The sequence below is a fragment of the Lytechinus variegatus genome, chromosome 6 (assembly GCF_018143015.1).
Source record: "Lytechinus variegatus isolate NC3 chromosome 6, Lvar_3.0, whole genome shotgun sequence".
Lineage (NCBI taxonomy): Eukaryota > Metazoa > Echinodermata > Echinoidea > Temnopleuroida > Toxopneustidae > Lytechinus > Lytechinus variegatus.
In genome coordinates this window covers 9,193,801-9,213,213 of record NC_054745.1, presented here as the reverse complement: position 1 = coordinate 9,213,213, position 19,413 = coordinate 9,193,801, and the positions used below count along the sequence as shown (strand labels likewise).

The 19,413-nt window shown below is 35.6% G+C and overlaps 1 protein-coding gene across 1 annotated transcript; it reads left to right on the top strand.

The window, feature by feature from the left end:
- The first annotated feature begins 4,336 nt into the window (after window positions 1-4,336).
- Window positions 4,337-19,180, top strand: LOC121416979. The gene is made up of 2 exons (XM_041610522.1): window positions 4,337-4,631; window positions 17,743-19,180. Exon 2 carries the CDS (start codon window positions 17,853-17,855, stop codon window positions 18,879-18,881), a length of 1,029 nt encoding a protein of 342 aa, XP_041466456.1. The 5' UTR covers window positions 4,337-4,631; window positions 17,743-17,852; the 3' UTR covers window positions 18,882-19,180.
- Window positions 19,181-19,413: the final 233 nt, after the last annotated feature.

The following is a 19,413-nucleotide window of genomic DNA, read 5'->3' as shown; positions in this document are numbered from 1 at the left end:
CAGTTTTTTTTTATTACATTAATGACGCAAAATTGGGACTCTTCTGTTCGGAGCTGGTTAAAATTACCGTCACTCCCGAGTCCCCAAATGCTATTTCTTCCGCTTTTCAGCAAGTAATGTTTGGCAAAGTATCTGCTCAAAGGGGCAGGCATCAAATTTTTGCCGTGCTACATGCAAACAGTATGTACGATAGTATCATCCATGTCTTGTTTCGCGCAATTGATTTAAATTTTTAATATCACTGAGGATTCGTAATTAAACAAAAGAAAGCGTTTTTATAAGCGAAATTACACATTTTTTCCTTCCAAACTAAATCACATAGGATTCCGTGCTTCGTGAGCATGGGAAAGGAAAAGTCCCTCTTCCTGCTTACATCATATTTTGAGCTCGTTTTATTCCTTAATCTAAGAAATATTAGAATTAGAACAGGTTTAAGTTTCGGATTTTTTTTTTTTTCAATTCAGAGCTTTAACGCAATTCACGGAAAGGGATAACGCATATTTCCTTTCTGTTAATATACCCGTCTTCTACTCTGTTTTGCGACTTGAGTTCACAAAATTTAATGTAGATAAACTTTTTACAATCAAATCTGATGTGACCAACGTAGGCATTATTTTAGATTCTTCAATCTTTTCCCATTTTCGGGGCGCTAATAATTTCTTTCGATTTTTTTCAATCACAGCAAGTCAATATTCGAAATGAAAAGGGTACTAGAGAGCAGGACGCAACAGACGCCTTATTTTGATTTGAATTTGATGACACATCAAAAACTTTGCGCTCCGCACGGGAGGGGGAAACTCCCCCTCCCTGCACCCTACCACTAGGGAGCGCGCTTCGCGCTCTCGGAAAGTGTTGACACGCTTCGCGCGCGTGCACTTACTGCCCCCTCTAAAATTGAATCCTGGCCAAGCGATCGAAAGTGCAATGCAACTCTTCCGATTTCGAATTAAAGCGATAAAGGGTGTCGAAAATGTTGGGGCTGAATTTTTTTAGCCGATCAGAATGAGGGAGTTAATTAATTGTGAAACAAACAAAAAGTTAGCATGAAGAATGTACTATGTATATGTACTTGTGTGATAAATATATATATAGTTTAGTAAAAATCATCTTATTTTCTTGAAAGGGGAGTGAAATGTCACGTTTGGAAAATGCAAGAAAATTATTTCATCATTATTGATTTATTTTTTATATATATAAAAACACCCTTAATTGAGGTGTACAGTTTGAAGCATGAAAGGTTATAAGAGAGAGAAAAAAATAGAGATAGAAAGAATGATAGAGAGAAAGAAAGAGAGGAGGGGAGAAGGTTCCATTGATGGTTGAGTGATCAATCCAGATGTCTGTTGTTTGCTTCATGCCTAGCAATGAAAAGGAAAGTGGTATGGCATTAACACTTGTTAATGAACCTTAAACATGTTTTGAATGACTCTTGTATTAGCCTATGTGGGTAGGTAGATACCCGTTGCTGCTGTATTAGGATAGGGGTGGAAGACACACCCTATGAATATGTCTTGTGTGCATGTGCAGAGGTACACATTACCAGTTCGAGCCAAGAGATGGCTGGTTTTATTTTCTGATATTTTGGAAAACAAGATGATGGCACTTTCCGTTAAAATGTCTTCTTTTTCCAAATTTGCCCCCTACACTACCTTCAATGGCACATTACCCAGAGCTTGGGATTTTGAAAAAAATCGTTGTGTCCTCCAAGTGTCAATGAAGATTGGTCAAGCAATCGGGCATTCGAACTAAAGTACATGGCGTCGTAGAGTGGACACTAGTTGAACATTCATCACATCATGGTGAGCTGTATCAATTCAAATTTAATTGATGAACAATGGCTCCTTTTGAGGAATGAACTACTTCACAATTTTGAAATTGATAACGAAGCCATTGATAAATTTTGTCACAAGTTATATGCCCAAACGTTTTTGTATCGGCTAAGATGTATTACAGAGCCAGTGAAACCGTTACAGCTTGAGTTTAGTCTGATTGTACATCGTAGTTTAGGAGTTTATTATCACTCCGCATCGTGGAACCTGTGGGTATTTCAGATTCACATCCATAGTTGTATTAAGAGGATTGAGGGTTTAGAGAGGATGGTCATTGGAAGTGAGATATGTGGACAGTACAGGTCCACTACTCATATTTTATGACAGATCATTGTATTCAGAAAGAGAGTTATCACTTAAAATTGGTGTGCAGTGAGGAATTACACTTAGTAACTGCTCATGTGTTCAACTTAAAGTCCACCCACACAAAAACTTGATTTGAATAAAAAGCGAAAAAATTCAACAAGCATAACACTGAAAATTTCATCAAAATCGGATGTAAAATAAGAAAGTTATGGCATTTTAAAGTTTCGGTTGTTTTCAACAAAATGGTTATATGAACGAGCCAGTAACATCAAAATGAGAGAGTTGATGACGTCACTCAATCACTAATTCTTTTGTATTTTGTTATACATGTATGAAATATGAAATATTTTGATTTTCTCGTCATTGTCATATGAAATGAAGTTTCATTCCTCCCTGAACACGTGGAAATCCATTATTTTAACATTTTGTGCTTCAGGCAAGGAGGTTCTAATCGTCAAATTCGTAAAAATTGAAATATTGTATAATTCAAACAAGAAACAAAGGAACAGTGAGTGAGTGACATCATCGACTCACTGATTTGGATGTAACTGGCTCGTTCATATAACTATTTTGTTGAAAATAAGCGAAACTTTGAAATGTCATAACTTTCTTATTTTACATCCGATTTTGATAAAATTTTCGGCATTGTACTTTTCTGATTTTATCTATTGATTCAAATCAACATTTTTCTGAGGTGGACTTGACCTTTAATCTGAGGGGATTGTTTCTACCCTGAATCCAAAATTGATACTGGCATCGTTGACTTATGAGAATTTTAAATGTGCGCACATAATATCCAAACAAGTGGAATGCCTCTGGCCGTCTCACCTGCATCACGCGGTTCAATATAGCAGCAGTGCTCACTTTGAATACTACTCTAACTCGCACAAGATGTTCAGTGATACATGGTTACTCTTATTTCCCTTTTTTATGAACTAGACCAATAAACTTACAGAGATATGATGGTTATTCAACAAAAAACCCCAACATGGCCAAAGTTCATTGACCTTACATGACCTTTGACCTTGATCATGTGACCTGAAACTCAAACAGGATGTTCAGTGATACTTGATTACTCTTATGTACAAGTTTCATGAATCAGATCCATAAACTTTCAAAGTTATGATGGTAATTCAACAGATACACCCAATTCGGCCAAAGTTCATTGACCTTTGACCTTGGTCATGTGACCTGAAACGCGCACAGGATGTTCAGTGATACTTGATTACTTTAATGTCCAAGTTTAATGAACTAGACCAATAAACTTTCAAAGTTATGATGGTAATTCAACAGATACCCCCGATTCGGCCAAAGTTCATTGACCCTAAATGACCTTTGACCTTAATCATGAGACCTGAAACTTGCACAAAATTTTCAGTGATGCTTGATTACTATTATGTCCAAGTTTCATGAACTAGGTCCAAATATTTTCTAAGTTATGATGACATTTCAAAAACTTAACCTCAGGTTAAGATTTCGATGTTGATTCCTCCAACATGGTCTAAGTTCATTGACCCTAAATGACCTTTGACCTTGGTCATGTGACATGAAACTCTAATAGGATGTTCAGTAATACTTGATTAACCTTATGGCCAAGTTGTATTAACTAGGTCCATATACTTTCTAAGTTATGACGTCATTTCAAAAACTTAACCTCAGGTTAAGATTTGATGTTGACGCCGCCGCCGCCGCCGTCGGAAAAGCGGCGCCTATAGTCTCACTTTGCTTCGCAGGTGAGACAAAAATTAGTTTAATGGATAGTAAAGGACTGTATCACCGTTGCGTAATTGGTGAATTTGCATACTTAGAATTTAATTATGATTAAATTTGATCTGTGGAGATCTTAAATGGCATGTGTTTGTTATCATTATTCTGTATTATGCGTATTATGTGACAAGCACCAAGGTTACTCTTTAACAAAATAAAATAATTAACAATATTGGTAAGGGTTGGTTAACTTTATATATAAAAACGTAAATGACAAACTGTATACGTTAATCATTTCAACTCAACGCTGTCCAAAGCATCAAAACACAATTACAGCCGAGAGGTGATTTTCTAATTCTTGCAGGCCGGGTCTTCAGCCTAGACTATTGAGCTCAGCGAGTGGTTATTAGTTTTAGGGTAACGCCCCCGTGCGGTCTCCGCATGCGCGCCTCTCCGAAACCAAACTCATACACATGTTTGCCAAAGAGGTATATAATTTTGGCTCAGTGCACATCGAATGAGTTTCAATAGGGTAGCTCGTGTGCCACATCCTCGAACGGCACACGTACTTTGTTTAACTCATCAAAGTGTTTTGATTAAGTTTTAACGGACGTTTTATTACTTCCATCTGAAGATTATTTCCAATTGTTGCTAGTGTCGAAGTCTGAGTTTACTTTCCTTTTTTTGACGAAGTTACATTAAATGTGCGTATCATCACGTATCAGGGCTTCGCTGTTGCTTAAAACACTGGATGGTATTCAACAGGGATAGAATATTTTCTCTGGTTGGGTAAGTATTTATTCGTTTATAACTTACCACATGTATTTCATTGTACCTCCGAGGACATCCTATATCATATCCATCCATTTATACGTGTATTTTCCCTTCCTCCTCATCCTCCTTCAAGCTCTTACTCTCCATACATCATCATCGTCATTTTGTTAAACAAAATGACGATGATGATGATGATGGAATTTGTTATCATTAGTAGTGACAGGATCAGTAGTTTTTGTAGTAGTAGAAGTAGTACTAGTACTAGTACTAGCAGTAGTAGTAGAAGTAGTAGTAGTATTAGTACTAGCAGTAGTAGTAGAAGTAGTAGTTATAATAGTAGTAGCAGTAGTAGTAGTAGTATTAGAAGTAGTGGTAGTAGTAGTAGTAGTAGTTGTTGTTGTTGTAGTAGTAGTAGGAGTAGTAGTAGTAGTAGTAGTATATACCAGTAGTGGTGTGGTATATAGTAGCTCTTCTTCTACTACTACTACCACTATTACTACTTCTTCTAATACTACTATTACTACTACTGCTACTACTAGTAGTATTACTACAACAAATGTTGCTGCTGCTGCTATTACTACATGTAATTATTCTTCTTTAACTGCTATTACTACCATGACTATTGCATCTCCTTTATTTTCTCCTTCTTCCTCTTCTTCTTCTTTTTCTTCTCCTTTTCGCCTTCTTCTTCTCCTTCGCTTCATTGTCATGTATTCCCTTCACTGTTAGAAAAAATAAAAGAAGTTCCTGCAGCAGAGTCTCGAGAACACCTGTAATCTTACCGAATTGCGTAATCTTACAGGAAATTGGTATTTGATGTATGGAATCTTACAAATTTCCTTGAATAAAACACCCTTTTCCCCTTTTTAAACAGACCTGTTCTGTTAAATTGCAGAAAAATTCTTGTTTTATGAATTTACAGAATGATTATTACGCAATTCGGTAAGATTACAGGTGTTCTCGAGACTCTGCTGCAGGAACTTATTTTATTTTTTCTAACAGTGTTCTTTATCTTGTATTCCCCGGCTTTGACATATTATTTTCCTCCTTTCAATTGACTAATCATATTTTTTTCGTTGATTCATATTATTCATTTACATCATCTTTACCCCCTTCGTCAACCAATCGTATTACTATACAGACCTTCGCCGTTGCGCTCCAAAATGTATCCATGTTTACTAGGGCCTTTTCGCACGTGAATCTTGAATCATCATTGTAATGATGATATTACAATTCGTCTTTAGAATCATCGGACTTTCACACGCTCACTCGAAACTGGGATTTCAATTTGAATTCCCGAGCCAAATGCAAACTACGATGAGTGCATGATAATTGCATTATCTACGGAAGTGCCACATTAAACTCCGCCCTAAAAAGATGTTTTGGAGGTCAAAAGCCTTTCACACGTAAAATTCATAACAATAATAATAATAATAACGGTTGTTAAAATGCGCTATACACAAAAAGTTTCACAGCACTTACAATTGTGAGAAATTAAAAAATATATAATCTTAAGTAACAAAAAAAGTATATAATCATATACATTAAATACGTACCGTACATTAAAGTGAAACTTAACTGGGGTTTACCTCTGGAGTAGAAATTGAATTCGTAATTGTGATTAGCGTTCCTGTTTCTAGTTTGCGTTCACGCGTGCTAAAAAAAATCATCATTAGCCTTATTTTACACTGGAATCATCATTGAAATTACGATTTTGTTTTACCGTGTGAAAGGGCGGGTAAGAATGGTTGGTTTACTGTACAAAGATACATACATGATAGGAATTGAGGTGTATTTCCTGTAAACATGTGTAAAAGCAACCAAAGGTTATTTGAGAGTGCTTGAAAATACCTGTTTTATGTTGTGGAGTGGAGGTTTTTGTAAAGAACAGATAAATCGGATTGTCAGAAGACAGAAAAGAGAGGAAAAGGGGATTAAGGAGCCGTAATAAAACAGGACATTACGTAATTCTGGTCGACGTGCGATTATCATGATTGTTGAATCTCAAAATCTCTCGATTCAATTCAAACAATTCTTATATTCATATAACGGTGGATGGAAAATCATTCACGCATTATTGTAATAAATCTTATAACATACACTTAAGGAAATCATAAAATGTCACTGAAAATCTGGATGAAATAAATTTTACTTTGTATCTAAAAAAAAATAATACAAAGACGCCGCCAATATATTTTCACTTAGAATTAAATGCATCGATATGAAACTAGAAAAAGGGAAATATCAATTTTCAAACCAAACCAAAATATAAATTGAAATTATCAGATTTTTGTTTTAATGCTTATCATAGCTTTGAACCTGTGATATCTACTACTATTATCATTATTGCTTAGAATTAAAAATAATTATATTGGAATACCAGATATATTCCAAGAGTTCGAAAAAATATTCCACGAATCGAAGATGAGTGGAATATTTCTGGTATTTCATGAAATAAAGCCATCCAATATAATCATTATCATCTATCCCCCGACCTCCCCCCCCCCCAAAAAAAAGAGGAAGTAATGATTTTGATATGACAAGTCATATCACATTATGCCATTATCACTTCATAGGAAAACTTTTGATCGTTGACATGCGACTTCATGTACTGGTTCATTATGACGTCATCGAGCTTAGTTGTGCTCTATGTTGCGCATCGCATTGCTTTTATTGTTGTACGCGTTATATATTTCACGCATTCGCGCACGCGCCCTTAACTGTTGAATTACGTACTTTAATAGGCTCTCATATTCAATAGCAAATTTTGTACAGGAGCCTATGGGAAATTCGTGGGATGTCTGTCTTTTTTAAAAGATACACTCTGACACTGCACGAGCAATTGACGGAGACCAAAATATGCGGTTTTAATGCATTGCTAGAACTCTCTATATAGATTAATTACATAACATTCAGTGGCCTGGGGGGGGGGATATGTCGCCTGCAACAGAATCATATTGGCCCGAGTCTTTAGACGAGAGCAATATGGTTCTTTCAAGGGCGACATATTTATATAATATTGACTGGCCTTGAGGGAGATACCAAATATATTTCTTCTACTCGGGGCAATATGAGTCTAGTGACGGAAATATTTTTGGTATCTCCCGAAAGTAACGCCAGTCAATATTATTATTATTACCTGTTACCTCTTTCTGGTACATTAAATTAACATATTGATAGATTATATAACTAAATTGTTGGACTTACCTTGGTCAAGCCTCTTAAGTCAATTCTGCACTTTACAATTATGTCGTACATACAAGCGCTCGGATCCAGCGTGGTCTTTATTATGACGTATATTGTTGGTGCGCGGATCCTTATGAAGCGTATGTCTTTTATTTATAGCATCCACAAATGCGCTGGGGATTGGTGAGCTCGGAATACGGATATTATGGACCGCTAATTATTGTACGTAGGTGCAATAGGAAAATTACTCTTTTCGGGGAGGAGGGGTGTACGAATATTATGGTCACTCGTCATTCAGCTAATCGCTCACTAGTCATTGTGACGTAGTTTATGTTGAGTTAATCAGTTAGACAGACAAATGCGCGTTTATATCATGTCTCCAAAATGCCTCATTCAGGTAATAATTGATGTTACCCGAAAGAAGAGCCGGTCAATATTATTAGTATTACCTAAAGCTGTACAATGTGTAACTCAAACTATTATTTGAAACAATTTATATGCCTGTTTGCTTATCACTGTTTCCGATTTCAGGTTATTCACGAACTCAGCAAAGTAATCGTTAATAAGCTATTGTGACGTAAATTGTTACCTTGCAGTCGCGCATCATGCGTGGCGCGCACATACACTTAACGCGTATAAATCTACAATGCGTTGGTTCGTAAACTTGTTCTAGCCAGATTTTCCAAATACTGAAATTAGCGATCAAAATCGGCTCCTACTGCGCAAGCGCACTAGCAGGAATATGACCAATATTGCCCTTTATTTCGTACAGGATTTCTATGGGCAAATCCAGGGGAGGGCAATATGGCAAATGTTTATCTCGTTGGTCTTGGATTGCAAGTAGCGAGCGGAATATGACTTTTATTCATCTCCTAAAATGGCTTTTATGAATAACGATTAACATCAATAATGTTGATAAAGATAATAATTATAGCAATAATAATAATGATAATAATGAAGATGATGATAATAATAATAATATAGTAAATCTGCAACAATAAAAAAATTAAAATGATATTGATAATTGCATTGGCACTGATGATGACATTAATTGTTTCAAATCAAAGGATAACATAATATCACGATATGCATACAGTAAAATCATACTGATGACGATACGTTTGCCGAAATACAATTCTGAACATCAGTTGATAAGGGTTCATTTTGGACTGGAGCACAGACTACGGATTATTTGAGGTCGTTTTACCAAAAACAAAACTAGACACTCGTGACAAAAGGATTGTTAGATTCCTGAAATAACAGAGCGAGGCTTCCTATTGTATTTGAGGGTTAGCATAGCTAGGGAGTTTTGGAGTGGAACTTGGAGGGCACAAGGGTTTGAAGTTATACATACTATCATCATATATGGCAAATCTGCCACTTCTGTTTTCAGGCATAGGGCCAACGTTCTGCTATATAATTGTGATAATTTCTAGTATATATACATATATATGGAAAATTTTATGAATAAACATGACAAAGATATCAAGATTTCAAGGGTTATGTATTTCATTTTTTTCTATTTTGATTTTTTAGTAATCATTATGAAAATATAAAATGAGAACAATAGCCTATTTGAAAAGGGCTAGAGGCAATGGTCAATAGGTATGACTACTCTAGAACATATCAATTTATCAATAAAACAGGATAAAAGGAAGTATAGCTACATGTATTCACGGTATTCTATACGAAATGTGAAACTTTCAAGTTGATATTTTGTTTTCTATTTTCAGGTGGCCAAATAGAAGTTCGAAAATCGGAAGCTAACATGACAATCATTTCCGATGACTGAACATTAACAATAAACAGCTATTATTATTGTATGAGCTGGGCGATTAACAAAAGCTTGATATTAAATTCTTAACCCGCGAATGAACTTTGCCCGTTCAAATAAGTTGTTTACGTTTTTTTTTTCGTTTTTTTCATTATTTTTTTTTCTACAATGCACAGCAGGTTGATTAAAATTCATACCCATAGTTGGTTAAAAATGAAACATAAAAATATGTTGAGTACAATGTTACGTAAAAAAAATAAAAATAAATGGATAAAACGTTTGAAGGGTACATTTTTACCAAGGGTTGCGACACAGGGAAAATGAAACAAAGACAAATAAGTGAAGCGAAACGGAAGAAAACAAATTATGAAATATATAAAATTGGAGATCTAATACCCATATAATTAATTTGAAAGGGGGGACCTCACATTTTCGTAGTCTTGCCCTCCAAAAGACCACTTTAGGCCTACTGCTTTTGCTATCAAATACTTTTGCTACTACTACTAATTTTGCTACTATTACTACTACTACTACTACTACTACAACAATATGTACTACTATAACTACGTTTGATACTAGTACTACTACTACTACTACCATCACTTTTTTTTTCTTCTTCTACGACGACTGCTACTACGACTACTACTAATGTTACTAAAGTACTATTTCTACTACTACCACTACTACTACTACTACTATACTGCAATTACTAATGCTTCTACTTCTTCTACCACCACTTCTACTTCTGTTTCTACTGCTACCAATAATTACTACTACTACTCCTAATACTACTACGACCAATTCTAGCACTTCTCCTTCTACCCCTCCTACCATTTCTTCTACTGCTCCCAATGATATTAGTACTATTTCTACTACAACTCTACTATCCCAATACCACCACAACTACTGATACCACTGCTACTTCGAATACTTCTACTACGAATACTTCTACTACGCTTCTATTGCTTCCGATGCTTTCTTTTGTTTTTCTTTTGGTGGGGGGGGGCAGGATTTTCTGCATTTCTTGGAAATGACACATAGCATCGATCTACATTGCATGAATATATTATAGAATAAAATACATTTAACCAAGAGCAATTTTTTTTAGTGACAGTAAGCTTAAAAGAAAAGTGAGTCAATGAGCAATATTTTGAGTGAATGTTATTGGATATATCGTTCCATAAATATGGGCCATAGGATCAGGTTTGGGGTGCTATGATGTTTGACGTGTAGGATATGAATGAATGTCGCTGTTGTAAATAAACATGTTTTTAAAGGATTTAGGTGTATCACTGATGGATAAATTACACATAAAAAGGGCAGCTTAGAAAAAAATTGATATAGTTAATTTTCAATAAAAAAATAGATTCCAAAAAATAGGATCAGTATGCGATACACATTGCGAGTTAGAGAAATATTGAGTATTAATGATATGTTCGAAAGGCATTATTGCCAATCTTTTATCATTGGTGGCTCATTGCAAAAATTCCTGTGTTGATTTAACACCAGCCCGGAATCGATATCTGTCCACACGAGAGATTTATTGAAAAAAAAACACCAGTTTGGAATCAAACTGATGCTGTTTTAATACTAATTGGTGTTGTATATACACATATCTGGTGTTAGATCAATACCAAACTGGTTTTGTTTCATACTTCTCTGGTGTGGACATATAAACCCCTGAAAAAAAGTTCTGCAACTCAAGTTTGAGTGCTAATAAATTTCTTTGTGTGCCATCATCATATGGAAAAGTGGTATCATTGGAAAGTATGATTATTCCTCTTTGAGATCATGCGTCATTTGTAATTCTAGTGTTATCATGAAATACACAGACATGATAAATATGCAGCAATGTAAAAAATGAAATGTTGCAAAATTCGTTGCCATATCATGTTCGAGTTCTGCAACTCAAACTGCAAGTTTGAGTGCTAATAAATATCTTAATGTGCCATCATCATGTGTAAAAGTGATATCTTTAGAAAGCATGATTATTCTTCTTTACAATCATGTGCCATTTTGTAATGCGAGTGTTATCATGAAATACACAGACATGATAATATACAGCAATGTTAGAAATGAAATGTTGCAAAATGCGTCGTTTCCACTAGCGAATTTCCAATTGTTTCGAGGATGGACCGAGTGCATTCATTGTCACCTGCATGGTGGAAATGTTATAGAAATGTAGACTCTTGTTAAAAATCAATGCATTTTGCAACATTTAACTTTTGACTTTTCTCAATGTTCAGGGTGACTGCATATTCCATGATTACATAATCACAGCAAATGGCATGTCATTGTAAAGAAGAATAATTCAGCTTTCCAATGATACCAGTTTCATCTTATATACTTCATTAACCAAAAAGATATCATCCCCCAAAACTGAGTTGCAAAACTTTTTTGAGGGGTTTAGATTCCGGACTGGTGGTAAATCAACACCGGAGTTTTTGCAGTGCATGATTGAGTTCAACCTTTAACTTGAGCTTTTGGTAAAGTCATAAAGGGGGGAGATTTATCCCCGGGTCACGCCAGAGGTCACACACGCTTAAGTTTATCTCATTTACGGATTTATTCCGCAAACTTACGATTACCAACAAGGGCAAAATACTTCAACGAAAAATGACGTCAGTGCTCATGGTGCTTTCCATATCATATCATTTACGAAAAGAAAATCAACCATTAACACAATATTGTCTATAATTTCAAAATCTTAGCTTCATAACTTTTTTAATCTATATATTATCATCATCAGGATCATGATTAGAAACGATGTCGTTATTCATTTGATACTTTTAAAATAAAGCTAATGATAATAATGATTAGCTTGGTGGTTATTATTATCGTATGTAATTAGCAGTACACATCAAAAACGCTGCTTAAAATCTTTATACAACGCTGTTTACTATATGAACCTTACAGAAATTATTTAAACACTTTAAACAAATGTTTAAAATCTTAAGCAACAAGGTTTAATTTTCAATATCTAATCTTCAATTAATCAAACATGATTGTTTAAACTGTTAAACAACTACTGTAAGGTTCATATAGTAAACAGCGTTGTATAAAATCTTGAACAGCGTTTTTACTGTGTAGTAGTAGAAATAGTAGAAGTAGCAGTTGTTGTGATTGTAGTATAGTGGTAGTAGTAAAAGAAGTAGTAGTGTGTATTGAAAGTAGCAGGAGCAGGAGGAGGAGGGGGTTGGAGAAGAACAAGGAGGCAGGGTATGAGTAGTCCTATAGTAGAAGCATGTATAAATATATATTGCGATAAGTATAAAGACCTAGTCCTTGTAAACGGTATCCTGTATAGTCAATTTCATATTCTTTTTTAATCCGTTTAAATTTGACGCATGCGAATCAGGTAAATAGTATCAATAGAAAATAATGTAGTGAGAGCTTGTAAGATATTCAAATATTTTCATTTATTTGTATGTTTTCATTTACATTGTCACAGTACATTGAAAAGAAAACCAAGATTTACATTAAAATTGAACATGAAAAAATTGACACTGCAAGAAAGAGTTATAGATACATATCCAATAGTAAGCAAACAAAGTGCCCAATTTGTCTTTTCAATCTTGTTTTTGGAGTTTTTTCCAAACAAAAGCTTTTTTGATATTTGCTCTCCATTCTATATCTTCTAAGAATATTTCAAACATTTCTTTAAAATTTGATTTTCTAATTGTATAAGAAGCTAAACTAATTAATACATTAAAGAAAAATATAATGCTGTGTCCATTACCACCACGTCTACCAATCACAATGTCTTTATAACTTATATTAACATTCAGATTAAAATTTACTGAATTTCAACCACAAAAATCTAGAATAATGGCAATCAGAAAGTAAGGGATAATAGTTGTCAATAGTTTTACATTTACAACAGGGTGGAGATTCTGCAAATTTCAAATCGAAAAAAAAAATCATTAGCGTCAAAAGTTTATACAAAAATTTAAAGTTGAATTCAGCTAAACGAAATTCTTCAATGAAAGAAACCTTTTCTTCCCAGATATTGTTCCAAATCATTTTTTTATTAAAGTGACCAATACTGTTCAACATTTGGGGATATAAACTTTTTATCCACCTTTAATTACATCATTCTTACTTAAATCAATTGATAAAATTTCTGCAAATACGAAAAATAACAGGGCAGACACTGGACAACCCTGTCTCACTTTTCTAGTTAGAGGGAAATTGACTGCCAATTTAAATTCATTATGCAACTCTCTTCATCAGCATATAAGGCTTTTATATAACTTATAAATTTATTACCAAACTTGAGTTTTTCAAGGGCATATTCAAATATTTACTGTAAGATTGGTTTATTAATGCCATGTATCAAATCAAGAAATACCTCTTGTTAACAAAAATATTATTCATAATAACGATTTTAAATTCTAGCAATACTGTATTGTTAACCAAGGCTTATTACTGATATCAATAATTGAATGCACGTTTTCAAGAATTTTTTTTTTTGGGGGGGGGTAATAGAAAGAAAAATGGGAAAACAGGACAAAAAGGGGAAAACGGTTGGTGTAACAGTCCATCTGCTCTATATACATCGTGGGACTCACCATGTTGATCCAGCGGGAAGAATAATGGTCTTTCCGGTTAAAATCTAAACTCTGTTAAAAGTCAAGGGCATTATTTCCGGGTACAAAGTGCGTAGTTGCCCTCTTTAGTTCTGTTAACATGGTTAAGGGTACCTTCATTGGGTTCCGCAATTAACTCTCAAACTATCCCGCAATAAATTGAATAGAATCATTTTCTTCTTTTTTTAATCTGTAAGATAATATTGAAAAGCCCTTCTTGGTGTCAATGAATGGAAAATATTAAACAGACACAATTCAGGGAATACTTTCACAACGTTTTCTAATGGCAACAGAGAGAAGGTTAAATTGTGTTTTGACTGACAAAAAACTATTCCGAATCTTTCGAATCTTGAATCCTGCATGGACGTGATACATGAGTCGCATTAACCCAACGATGCGATTATTAATGCAGGTAAGATGTTGTACAGAACTGTCATTCATCAGGATTGGCTAGATATTGTTTGACAGTTCTTATATTTGTCTTATCAGATACCGTAGAGTGTAATAAGGTCAACGGGTTCATAAATCATAATAGGAAAATGACTGCCAAATGAATCGTAAATGAAATTGAAAATCTCGTCGGAGTTGAGCTTCATGACGTGGGTACTGGCTTTTCTGGTTGAAGTAAAGGAATGGGCGATTGGATGGGGGGGTGTTCTCATTATTTGTCAACAAATCATTTGACTTATTTCGACATGACCGGGTCGGTCGGTTGGTTGGTGTTTATTTTGATTTTTTTTTCATTATAAAAGAATATTTACACATTTCTAATTATTACTAATTCATTTTTTATCTCGGTTATTTATTTATCTATTTTATTTCATCATTATTATTACTGATCTTTGAGGGGTGGTTAAAGTATATAGATAATGCCTGAACTCCCACCTCACAACTGCACCATAACCGACCACGAGACTTCACCACCCTGCATGGCAGGAGCGTGTGGTGCTGACCTGACAATATGTATTTTTTACCATAATTTCAAAAATATATCATTTTTTTGTTACTCCTGTGACAATTGAATATACTATTTATATGCGCCTTTATCATTTTCAGATTCCAGCTTTATGTCATTCTTTTAATGTATCTGTCTTCCCATGGTGGATATTGTCATGACAAAAAATGTTATATAGTTCATCACGTTCATTGGCGCGTTCTATGAAATGACCCGCCTCCTTTTTGCCCCAGGAGAGGGATAAACGTCACTTGTATTGAACACTAAATTTCATGATATTTTCCAATAACCAATTCATCAAGGGAATAAAACCGAAAGAATTATTATGACATTATTTAGAGTTATAATAGTCATTCTCCTTTTCAATCAGATTTTTTATTGTCACTGGTGTACAGATAGAAAAGTAACCCCCCCCCAAAAAAAAAAGAAAATTATATATATATATATATATATATATATATATATAATTATAATGAAAATTAACGATCAAGAAAAGTAAAATAAAATGTAAAATGACAGAAAGGGAAAATAAAAAGCATGGAATTTTATAAAATTTGTTATTTTGTATTATTTTGGTAAGTGCGTTAAATTCGTGGATTTACCTTGACAGGCCAATGGCCTTTTGTTTATCCCCCACATCCTCCTCACTTCATCTTTACCATTTCTTTTTATAATGTTATGTATAATGTATGTTGTATTTTGTATTGATTTGTAAACTTGATCTCTTGATGTTTTTAAAGAGATGTGAATAAAATTGAATTGAATTGAAAAATTTATGTCAATATATATCACATAATCAATCTTCATATTAAATAAGTCAGCATTTTGTTCGCTCGTTTTTCTAGCTCGCAACTCAAAAGGAAAAATGCTTCACACGCCATTTACGGCCCGTCATTTTTCTGTTTGTCTGTCAGTCTCGCTCTTTTCTTTTAGCTCATTATATCACTGTTCATCATTCTAGCCAGAGGATGATTCATTTCAAACTGAAATGTTTTAAAATTTTACACCAACCGCAGATTGAAATTGGTGTAATTAAACGACGAATCATATACACAGCAAAAAACCGGTGATAATTAAAAACCAGACGGTAACTATATCGGACAACACAAAAGAAGTATTGAAACAACACCAGTTTACAATCAATTACGCTGTTGTAAACTTACTGCTGTTATTTAAATGCCTATCCTGTGTTAGCATTATGCGAGCATGGTGCTGTTTTAACACATCTCTTGTGTTTTCCATTATAGAATCAGGGCTAGTGTTGAATTGACAAAGGTATTTTTGCAGTGTACATTGCCTCCCCCCCCCCCCCCCCTTCATCCCATCCGGTGTGTTTTTTTTTTTTTTTTGCTCGTCTAATATCAAACATTTTAAATTGCAATAGCTACAGTACGGATCATAGCATATTTCAGCCCTTTCTCAATCTTCCCACGGTTGATAGCAAGTGTGTTATTTACATTAACCCCTTTCCCCCTATATCATGCCTATTGACCACTTACCTCAATATATTTTACAGAGTCAATTGTTAGCTTCCATTTTTTAATTTCCCTCTACCAAACAGTACATAATAGAGGGGACGTATGCGTAAAATATATGTTTGTTCATTTATCTGTTCGTTTGTTTGTTCGTTAGGGCATATGCCAGTGTATACAGTTTCACGAGCGCAAACCAGGATTATTCTGTCGAGATAGGAAATTATGTCGAATATGACATTAAATTATATTAAATTCTCACCCTCTTGTAATAAATCATGATATACAGAAATCAAACAATTCAAATAGGTAGTTTTGAAAACCCATTATTAAGTCCATTATTAAGTATGAGTCCACTGTTTTTATTCATGAGTCCACTCCTCAAACAGTGGACTTATGAATAAAATAGCATATCTAACCATGGTAACAGTCGTCAATTCGGCGTACTGTAACAAAAGAGCGCATCAGCATTGGACATGTTTTAGACACGCACCCAATATATGCGCTAAACAAAGCGTAATTTCTACAGAAAATCTGCATAAACCATGGATTCAACCGTGGGTTGTCAAAACCACCTTTGTGAATTCGGGCCTTTAAGTTTACACTAACATACACATACAAAATCACACATGTGAACTATTGCAAGCTACATAAAACAATGAACTGTCACTTTTCAGCCTTGTTTTGACAGCACCACTTTATTATTCAAGGTTGAAACAGATATCCGGCGGATGTTCGTTGGATAACAAGTCGGTGAAGCAAACCGGTTCCCGGTCTCAAAGTGACAATGGCCTGCTAATGGTTGCAAACTTTTTATTATCATGATTATAAAGAAAGTTAACGTACCAACAGTGGATATCGCTTTGCAATATATTCGTTTGAAGTATAATTATATGTAGGCTAAATTTACCGGAATATTTGAATAGGTCCATTGGCCTACTCCCATTTAATTGGTGAATAAAAATTATCTTCTAGTGCAGGCAAATTATTCACGTTATTACTGGAAAGGTTTTGTGAAATCATCCTCTCAATTACTGTAGGGGTATGATACAATGATAAGCCAAGGTCAAATTGTCCTGGGCTTAGAGTCATTTCTACGAATAGCCATTTAATCGATTTGTTCTTCCTTTTTGTTTCCTTCCATACACAGATAAAATCGTTGTTATAGACCTCGCTCACCCAAGTTTCCCCGTGAATCCAAAAACCAAACCTGAACGTCAACTGTGTGTCTCTCCTCACCTCCATTCCTTAACCGACACAATGAAATCACTTTTAGTGGTGCTGCCACTATTCCTGCTATCGGTCCAAGGTGTGACGTCACAATACCTCGGCGAAACTGATGAGCGCGCAGCTATACCTCCTCATGAGGACCCCGGTCACAACACACACCAGGAAGCGGTCATTTACGCCTGCTTAGCTGTCGTCGTCGTCCTCGCCGTCCTCTGCACTCTCATCCTCTGGTTCGTAGTTGAGCGTAACAAGAGTGACATTCGACGCTTGGACAAGATCATCCCCGAGATCGCGGAGAGAATGAGGAAGGAGACGATTACGGCGAACGGGGAGCTGATGTCGGGTACATTGACTGCTTCGCACGAATTTGAGACTGAGTTTCTGACGAATGAGGAGGTGCAGTTGACATCGTATAGGAGGCGGAACGAGGGAGAAACGGCAGCAGACGATACCGCTCCGCCACCCGAAACGGCTAATGGTGACGTAACACGTGACCGCAGTGAAGACCCTACAGAGACGGATCGCGAAGCGGTAAGGACCGACGCGGTAAATGATGATTATCAAGACGATGTCAGAAGACACAGTCAACGTCAAGAAAGAAGCGAACGTCACAGCAATCGGCATGATGAACGAAACCGCAGTGGAAGTCCCGAGAGGCGTGCGCATCACAACTCCTACGAGAGGCGCTCGCATGACCGTTATTCCACGCCCCACGATTACGCCGTCGTCGCTCGTCGTCAAAACCACGCCCGTCCACCGCCACCGTCATACCGCCACACATACGATGGTACGTATGACAATCCAGTCATGTCGCTGCAGGATGAACAGGATTTTCGACGCCCGCGAAGAAACGGCCCACTGCCGACGCCTGCACCGAAACCAGCAAAGCGTACTGTGCGTCCGTCGTCGGCTTATGTGACCCCCGGAAGTGAATACCCAGAAGAAACACCCAGGCCAGTATCGATAATAGGCATTATGGGGGAAGAAGATGGCAGAAGACCAACTCGGCATGGGCACGGGCGTAGATATAAATCATTACTGTATGAGAGCCACGTTTGATTTATGAAGCATGATATGTCCCTATGCAATTAGACACTTTTATTTTCCATGTTTTAATTGTCAGAAATCATAAAAATGACTGAATGATGCATTATCTGTTAGGCCTATATCTGTATCTATTATAGCATAATCAGAATATAGAACATTATTGCTCAACTCAAGTTTATATACAGAGTAAAGTCGTATTATAAAGAATGGACCATTTTTTTATTTTCCGACGCTACTTCTGAGACACAGTTTTGAGCAAAATACTGTTGCACATATACGCGAACGGTTTATGTCAACTTTTGTAGGGGGTTTGCCTACTTCAAAAATAGTCCAATACCACATTGGATGCAGCATTTGGTCTAATGATAGGTGCTGTACAGTGCGTCCCACAAAAACCGAATCCGCGTTTGTCGATGATTTATAATACCTTTAATCACAAACACTATAGACATGGTAGATAAATAACCTACCATTGTAAAGCTTAGAATGTCCTCTCTCATCTGAAATTACTGAGATTATTCCTCATTCATGCATGGGTGGGCAA

What these genes read in the sequence shown, in the direction of transcription:
- LOC121416979 (XM_041610522.1), top strand. Translation starts at nt 17,853, where the DNA reads ATGAAATCACTTTTAGTGGTGCTGCCACTATTCCTGCTATCGGTCCAA.